The sequence below is a fragment of the Ictalurus punctatus genome, chromosome 3 (genome assembly GCF_001660625.3).
Source record: "Ictalurus punctatus breed USDA103 chromosome 3, Coco_2.0, whole genome shotgun sequence".
Classification (NCBI taxonomy): Eukaryota; Metazoa; Chordata; class Actinopteri; order Siluriformes; family Ictaluridae; genus Ictalurus; species Ictalurus punctatus.
In genome coordinates this window covers 30,662,130-30,671,365 of record NC_030418.2, presented here as the reverse complement: position 1 = coordinate 30,671,365, position 9,236 = coordinate 30,662,130, and the positions used below count along the sequence as shown (strand labels likewise).

Below are 9,236 nucleotides of genomic sequence, written 5' to 3'. Positions count from 1 at the left end.
GAGTTTATACAGAACAGTGAGGAAAAACAAAAAAGTTTAGCATTGAGGAGCCATTTGAGCAGGTGTATCAAATAACCAGTGAATGCAGCTAGTTTGGTTTGAATGCAAATTGAATACTCTTCAGTAAACACTTAAACAAGCACTAAATCTTGATTTAGTGATCTAAATTATTTATTAAATAATGATATATATCTTATATATTTATTATATAGGGCACACAGTGGCTTAGTGATTAGCACGTTTGCCTCACACCACCAGGGTTGGTGGTTTGATTCCCGCCGTGGACCTGTGTGTGTGGCGTTTGCATGTTCCCCCGGTGCTGCGGGGATATCCTCCGGGTACTCCGGTTTCGTCCCCCACGGTAGGCTGATGTGCATGTCCATAGTGTATGAATGGGTGCATGAATGGGTGTGTGAATGTGCCCTACGATGGACCAGCACCCTGTCCAGGGTGTACCCCGCTTTATGCCCCATGCTCCCTGGGATTTGCTCTAGGTTCCCGGCAACCCTGAAGGATAAACGGTATAGAAAATGGATGGATCAATATATTTATTATATAAGAGCCTTATGATATTCCTTAACGTATTTCTGTATGTCACTCTGAGTAAGAATGTCTGTTTAATGTTGCAAATGAAATTAAACGAAATGACAACTTATTTAAAGATAATACATTTCTAAAACGCCGAATAAGAGTCCCAGGTTTTTATTGTGCTGGCATTGTATAGCTTGTACAGGTCTTATGTCAGTACTGAGGTCCAGAGGAGAAGTTATGCAGCGCAGCCTACACTATTTTCTGCAGAATACAGTAAACCTTTTTCATGTGATTCTAAAGACTGCAATGCATCATGGGAGGAGCAACTCCTGCAAATCATTCATTCTCCTTCATCATCTCAGTTGGGATTCCTTAAAGGCAGAGGTCATCAGTCCAAACTGCTCGCTCTCTCTCTCTCTCTCTCTCTCTCTCTCTCTCTCTCTCTCTCTCTCATGGACACGCACACACACACACACACAGGAAACTGTCCTATCTCCCTTTAGTGTTGAGAGTTTACTCTGTGACCTTGTGTGAATATATGTGTGTGTGTGTGTGTGTGTGTGTGTGTGTGTGTGTGTGTGTGTGTGTGTGTGAAGTTTATTGGAAATTTTAATTTCATATCAGCTAAGAAAAATCAGCATTACACAAATCAAATGCATCTTAATTGCAGCCTGTTCAGTCTGCAATACAATGCCTTTATAAGTGTATAAACACACAGCCATGTTAGATAGCTAGTACTTATGGTTATTTAGATAGACATATTTAAATTAAGTAGAAACAATTAAAGAGCAATAATTGTTTATATATGTCAGGACACACTAAAACCATGATGGAGAAATGTTTAATAGAAAACCATTAGACAATATTTAGACTATTTTTATGTGCTATTTTAGCTCAATTCAATAAGCATAATCTTGTATGGGGGTGATCACACAGCCAGGAAGTGCTTTAACTGTAAAATAAATTCCATGGGTCCCCTCGGTAGAGAACATACTAAAATATTCATATATTAAGCTCTTTATTTGAATGTTTACAGCAATATTCTGGCTATTTATTGGCGCCAACGTGCTTTTTATTACTGAACTTTGCATCAACAGAACACATTAGGACCAAGTTGGCATTATTTATAGGATACATATTTTTGGAGCTTTGGACTAAATACATAAATTCCAGTCAAAGAGGCCTAATAACTATAAGAAACCAATAATAAATAATAAACTTGATAAGTGTAGGTTGCGATTTCCACTAATGTAACGCACGCAATAAGAAAAAAAAGGAATGGCTATGGATCCCTGCGTTCTCACAAATAAAGCAAAAAGAGTTAACTTAGTGTTTAAAGCTTTAAGGGTACATTAGGTTCTTAAGTGGTACTATTATTCATTCATTCATTCGTTTACGTTTACATTTATGGCATCTGGCAGAAGCCCTTACCCAGAGTGACTTACAGAAGAGCTTCAAAGTCTTTATCAATAAATACATCCTGATTCACTAGGTCACAATCTAAGAGGGCTATCAGTCTAAACAACCCTGCTGTGGAGGTAGTTCATTTTCAGTAAGTGCTTTATTTTGGCCAGGGTTGCTGTGGATCCAGAGTCTATTCTGGGAACAATGAGCGTGAGGCGGAATACCCTGTGAATGGGACACACACTCGTACAGACGTAGGGGCAATTTAGGGTAAACACCTTGCCCACCAACATGCTTTTTGGGAGGTGGGAAGAAACTGGAGAACTCTGAGGAAACCCACACAGACACGGTAGAACGCGCGGAACTCCACAGCGGCGCTCAGGGGACCGTGAAGCTGTGAGATTGCAATTATTTTAAAAGATTAATGCGGCATAATAAAGATGTACTTTTGATGATAATTACCCTCCACCCCACCTTAGAGGAAATGAGGGCAGTTTGATACCTTCATTTCTGAGAGTGTGAGGGTTCCCAAGTACCACTCCGATAACCACTGATCATGTGTAGTTACAACTGTAAGATACCATTTAAAATATAATCAAACGACCTAATTTCAAGCCCACTTGCTAGTTCAACAACCACAAGGCGACTATCATTTAAATTAGGGGCGTTTCCAGCTGCGGAGCATTTTCCAGAGGATCTGACCAATCAACGAGCCGCGTTTGGCCTAATTAGCATATTATCCGCTCCGGAGGGCGTGGCTTCGCGCCGCTGCTTCCGTGCGGCTGAAATCCTTCCATTGATATTCAGCCCAGTGTCCTATATGTGAGAAGAGCAGAAACACACACACACACACACACACACACACACACACACAGCGCAGTGTGCAACCCTGAGCATGATGTGAGACTGAGACAAAGACAAGAGCAGGTAGGATTTCTTTTTCTTTCTTCTTCATGCACGTGCTTTCGTCTAGATTGTCCTAATAATGAATTTAATGACAAGGTCATCCATAGCACTCCCTTCCCACTGACCACTGCTTTGATCCATTTCATTAGAAACACTGGCGCAATGAATGTGCTGTGTAAACAGGAGGAGCAGGACAAATCCGTCCTAGTTTGTCTCTTAGTCTTTATCCCATGATGCACTTATGATCCCATGAACTGACAGGTGATGCTGAGTGTTTTTATTCACCTCTACTCATTTGGGTCTAATTAACCAGTTCATTTTCAACTTCAGTGCTTCAGTGTGACCTGCATACAATATCTCAGTGCTGGATCCAAATTTAACCAGCCTCAATTTAGTCCTGTCTTTGCTGCTCATTGGCTTATTAAATAATATAGCTTCATAATAACTCATATCAATGCATATTAATGTCATTATTAACATGCATGAGGTTTTTGGAGCACGTTGCACTGGATTGCTCCAGCACTATATTTTTCAGTTTTAATTCATCACGGGATATTTCACATTACAGTTTCAATATGAGACCCAGACGCCACATTTCACACAACCTCCTTTCTTTCAGGCAGTCCGTAGAGAGAGAGTGAGAGAGAGAGAGAGAGAGAGAGAGAGAGAGAGGGAGAGAGAGAAAGTGTGTGTGTGTGTGTGTGTGTGTGTGTGTGTGTCCTGCAACATCCCCAAATTGTCTTCAAAAATCGGCATTATTAAAGTGGTGTCTCTTTTTTCAGGGGATGAAATACATTGCTCAAATGCACTTCCTTACCTGGCCATTTTTTATTCACCATTTATCATGATGTGAAACTGAGTTAAAGATGATCATGATGCAGGCATTTTACTCTTTATGTACACTTTTGGTCATCATTTTCCCAAAAGCACATAATAGCTCTTACCAAGCGTGCAATTTATTTCTGTATTTCCGCCAGAGGGAAAAGAAAAAAAAAAAAGAAAGAAAAAACCCGCATCAATCATTATAAACTTGGTGCAGTGATGTTTATTATTTACATGCAGCCTGTATTCTGGCCAAGACATCAGGCAACCTGCCAAAGTTTTGGGCATTACTGAATAAGAAGCTCTCTAATGGGACGAATTTAATAACTACATGGACAAAACAGTGCAGTGTGTCTCAAGTGAGGTTCACTGCTTGGATATGGTGTGATAAACGGGGAAAAAACCCACTTAATTATGGTGTAATTGGCTTGTTTTACAGTCCTGTGGGTGAATTTGTGTGATAGATGCAGAATTTTTTAATCTGTCAGGTCTCCAGGGCTTTGTCTTGTCCAAGATTTATTGCAAAATCACAGAGGAATATCCTGATGCTAAACAATTCCTGTCAAGATTCAATACATGATGCCAAATATCCGGTACATTCTTGCTAGCATCACTATTATGATATAGCAGGAAACAATGACTATATTATCGTGTATCATGTCACTCCAATGTAGCTTAAACCAAGCCGGGTTAATGTCTAATGTCTAATGTTAAGTCTAGGTTAGCGGTTCTCAAACTTTTTGTCAGTTTGACCCACTTTTAAGAATGACACTCCCCCGTCAGCCCGAAAGATCAGCACCACCCCCACCCAGTGTTTCGTACTACCTGCTCAGTGGGATGGTTGGGCTTTGATAGAGGATACGAGGCGATCCAGTCCGTAGGGCTGAGGAAAAGACGCAAACCAACTTCAACCATGAGTTTGGCCCTATACTTGTTCTTCAGGTAGACTGGCGTTGGAAAAACAGCCTCACAGAGATAGGTCGATGCAAATGGGAGAGTTTTTTTTCTATGCCATTTCATTCAGATCTTGGTATTTGGCGTGGATGGATATCACGACCCCCAGGTTAAGTCTAATTAATTTGTGATTTGTTTTTCCTTAATAAATTCTTTCTGAAGGAGAAAAATGCTTATATCAATGAATTCTTCTGAAAACATAGTAAATGAAACTCCTTTTGTTATCTTTTAATGATCTTTTTGTCTTGTCAGGGCCTTCGTGAGTGTTTATGTCTTCTCGAGTTGTTATGTCTAGCAGTGCTGTTGCTTTGGGCTGAGAAAAACTGCAGAGAATGTATTTCTTTGTCTTCACTCCTCAGATTGTCCACCATCTTGACCTATTGCAGTCTGTAGTTTGAACCATAATTGGTGTGTGTGTGTGTGTGTGTGTGTGTGTGTTGCTGTGACATCTACAATGATTAATCTTACGACTAAACTCAATGATTAAACTCGATTATAAACTTTAAACTGGAATTGGGGCTATCCAATGCGGATATCTGAAAAACACTGAGTAATGACCCAGTCGGTTAGAAATAGTAGTTTCCTTATGGAGCTGTTAGGTTTGAACTCAATTTTTTTCCTCAGCTGTTTGTATTCTCATTTAATATTGTCATTCAGATATCCAGACAAGATGCTACAGCACTACAAATCTCTCATGATTTTCTCTTTCTTAGTCTTTTTCATAAAAATGCTTGCACTGTTAGAAAACATCCCCTTTGGGGAAACCATTAAGGTGTTTTTCCTATCAGAGAAGCTTCTAAGTAAAACCGGAAACCCCATAACTATCTAAAGGGTCTTTGAAGACCTCGTTTTGCTATATGAGCTTGTCCATAGATAAAAGGCAAAAACATTAATCAGTTGGATAATTCTTTGATGTAGATATCATACTGTATATGTTTGAAACTTCTGGTGTTTTTATTATATATTAATTTACTACAATATGTCTAAATTTTGTGTGTAAATTCCATTCTTCCAGGATAGCCACCTTGATTTTGGACTAACAACAAAGGAAGCAATAAAACTGGATTCAGAATGGGAACTGTCCCTAACCCCAAAAGGACTGTCACTGTTCAAATGGTACCTCGACTCTCTGGTACGGATACTTTGGGCAACAAGGACGCAAACACAATTTGCCTCCAAGACTCAGGTTTAAACCTGACAAAGGATTGTGCTTCTACCCAAAAAACAAAACCAGATCAGGATAATATGCAACACAAGTCTGCAAGTAAAGGGAAACTATTGGAAGGGGCATCCAACTCTCCTTCTTCTAATAGTGAGGATCACAGAAAACCTGATGCACAGGAACCTCATGCAAACACCAAGATGGAAAACAGCAATGTAAATTCAAAGTTGTTACCAACAATTTCTGCCAAAAGCAAGGATATTTCTTCAAGTAGCCCATCATGTGTAGAAACACTGCCTAAAGATGATAAGGGGAGAAATGGCAGTCTTGCTAAACAAGGAATTGAGGAAGAGCAGAGTGCGGAGAAACTACAGAATAGGCCATCGTCATCTGAGGAACCCACAGCACAAAGTCAAAAGCTATGTCACACATGTGATCCTAAGCTCACAGACTTACCTGCCAGCAACAGGAACTCAAACAAGGACAATTCCCATTTATATGAACTTAAAGAATCGAGCTGCACCATTAGTTCAGATCTAGCTCTGATCACCAGCATGGATGAGACTAATCAACCACATCCTGATTCAGTTAGGAAATTGCAAGGAGGGACTTGCCCACAAGGCCTTACAACAGAGGTTTTCAAATCAGTTCCTAAACCAGCAGAGGCCTCTCAGCCAGCAAACAGCATCGAGAAAGCTGAGGCAGATCTTGCTATATTACAAGCAAACAAAAAACAGTCCACACCTCTTAAAGAAAAAGAGTCCTGCCCCAAATCTGAATATGATGCAAATGATGCCAAATCCCATACTGTCACAATAAACAGCACTTCCCCACACTCCGGGGACATCTCCTCATGTCACTCCTTTCATGCTGAAGTGACAGATGAGGCAATTCAAACACAAGGACCTGTTTCAGAGGAAAATAAGATGAAACACTGTAAGCTGTACCGTGAGGCCTCCACCATGACATCAGCAGCAGACTGTGGCACCTCACCCTGCAAACGGCACCAAGATGTAGAGGTGCAGGCTGTGGCTTTAGTCTGCACTCGAGCTGTTGAAACAAGTCCCAGCCTTTTTCCATACCATCCCAAACGGGTGTCTATATGTCTTCAAATGGAAGAAATGGAGAGCCTTGCAATGGTATATCATAAGGACAGTACAGAGGCACCGATTATAATGGAAACGTCTGGCAGTTCATGTGGCCCATCTATCACAACCTTGTCAGAGGTACTTCCCCAATCTGGAGGTATTTTGGTGCACACAGATGGTGTTTTACAACACGAGACCAGGCTTGGAGCCAAGCCCAAGGAGCCTGGGCCACCAATTTACAATGCCCCAAAAGGATGTTCACCTCTTCAACCAGTTTATCAGATCAATATCGAGACATGCAATCAAAATAAGCTATCGAATGAAGCTAGTTGTCAAAGTCAGAGCTACAAAGTCTCCCCTGTCCCTTCTGTTTCAAATTCTGTGAAACAGGACTCCAAGGGGAAGGGCTTTGGTGAGATATCGACCACAACAACTGATCAGGCCTGTCAAGCTCTGTCTGTAACAAGTCCTCAGTCAGAACAACCTGCCAGGCCTCCTGTTGCTAAAGCCCCTATTTCACAGTCAAAGCCCTCTCCACATGTGGTCGGTCTTTGCTCAGTGGCTAATGATTCCAAAACAGAGGCTTCTGCCCCACCGTCAAGCTCCACTTCAGATTACAAATTAAAGATGGAGCAGCTGGTTAACAAATCCATAGCCAAGTCTGCAAAGAAAGGTTCCAAGTTGGGGCCAGAGAGGGATAAGAAGGAGGATGAGAAGGCAGCCAAGCCGACCAAGAAGAGTGTTCATGACGTGGTGTGGGATGAGCAGGGCATGACGTGGGAGGTGTACGGTGCCTCGCTGGATCCAGAGTCGCTTGGTTTCGCTATCCAGAGTCACCTCCAGTGCAAAATCAAAGAGCACGAGAAGAAGATCATGTCTCAGACGACACTCAGGAAATCCGTTTCAGGTCCAGCGTCTGACTCGCCATCGGGCAGAAAGAGCAAGCGAAGGCAGGCTAACGCCTTCAGGTCCATGTTCCAAAATGTCCGACGGCCCAACTGTTGTGTACGTCCACCCCCCTCGGCAGTGCTGGAGTGAGAACTGCTGAGTAATCATGGTCCGATGATTGCCTGGTACAGAATCTTCCTCGAGGTTGTTCTAGTGCAAAGCATGACAGGACTATTCCCCGGTTCATCATGCAGAACGTGCGGCATTTAAAAAAAAAATGGTGAGTGTGTAAGTGAAGGCAGTAAACAGTATTATTAAAGGAAGTATTTTTTAGAAATTAAAAAAATATGCAGAGAGTAAAGTTCTAACAGTATTTAGAGTGAAATGGCAATAATGATAACTTATAAAATAATGAGGATAATGGAACATATTCAGTTATATGCATGTATATTGGTTCAGTTGGCTGTCTATTAACTTCCCATTGTGGGATTTGCAGTTATACATTGCACTGAATATCAGATGTAAGCTTACTACTGTTACTTTTTACAAAACCTTGTGCAGTGGAATTTAAAATCTTATTGTATTCTGAGTTTGGTAAATAATTGTTTTGCATTTTTGAGGGTGTTTGCCCCTATTATTTATGATATTCATATTCATGAGTTTGTTCAAACCATAAGCTTTGCAAATCGAAATAGGTTGTTAATTAGAAATGATAACGTGCAAGAACAACAGCAACAAAAAAATCCTAAATCCGGTGTGCTTGTTGTCATATGTATAGTAAAGTGCCAGTGTACCCTGATTTTATATTAAAATCATCAAGAGAATACCATTCACTCCCGGTTTACTCCGTTCTTCATTACACAGTGCATTTGCCTTAGGTATTAATTTTTTTAATAGTTTTTTTTTTTTTTTTAATTTTATCTGCAGTTATATACCATGATGAGAAGGTCATGTTCATGTGTATGTGTATGTAAAACACTGGAAGGTATTTCTGTCCATTTGCTCAGGCATGTGTCTGCATTACCTGCTGATGCATCGTATGACTTATCATATTTCCTTGCTTTGCCATAACTGTAACCATTTACTGATGTGACCGATGGTGGCATTTCAGCCACAGATGGAAGCCATATCACCATGAGTGATATCACAAATCTGTTTTTGGAGGTCTTGACCTCTACAGAGTGAGTGATATTGAAATTGGCAGCAGGGCTTTTTCCTTCTCGCTCGCTCTCCTTCTCTCTCGTTCTTCATTCTGTCCCTCCATGGCACTACTCCTGCAGCTTCGTTCTCTTTCATTTCAACACATCACATCTCTTAATTAGCTCCTGTTTCAATATTTAACGTCCTCCCTATCGCTGTCACAGTATTGTTGCATCCATTTAAAGGCTCAGATTAGATCTTCAGCAAAGGCCCTGCTTTAACTCTGGAAGAGATTAATGCTACCGAGCTCTTCGCAAAATTCCAGCTGGCTTTCGGGATCT

The 9,236-nt window shown here is 40.9% G+C and overlaps 1 protein-coding gene across 1 annotated transcript; it reads left to right on the top strand.

The window, feature by feature from the left end:
- Window positions 1-2,715: 2,715 nt before the first annotated feature.
- Window positions 2,716-8,588, top strand: gprin3b (GPRIN family member 3b). Its single transcript, XM_017463216.3, has 2 exons — window positions 2,716-2,862; window positions 5,633-8,588. Exon 2 carries the CDS (start codon window positions 5,689-5,691, stop codon window positions 7,903-7,905), a length of 2,217 nt encoding a protein of 738 aa, XP_017318705.1. The 5' UTR covers window positions 2,716-2,862; window positions 5,633-5,688; the 3' UTR covers window positions 7,906-8,588.
- Window positions 8,589-9,236: the final 648 nt, after the last annotated feature.

Excerpts from the sequence above, each read along its gene's own strand:
- gprin3b (XM_017463216.3), top strand. The coding sequence starts at position 5,689 with ATGGGAACTGTCCCTAACCCCAAAAGGACTGTCACTGTTCAAATGGTA.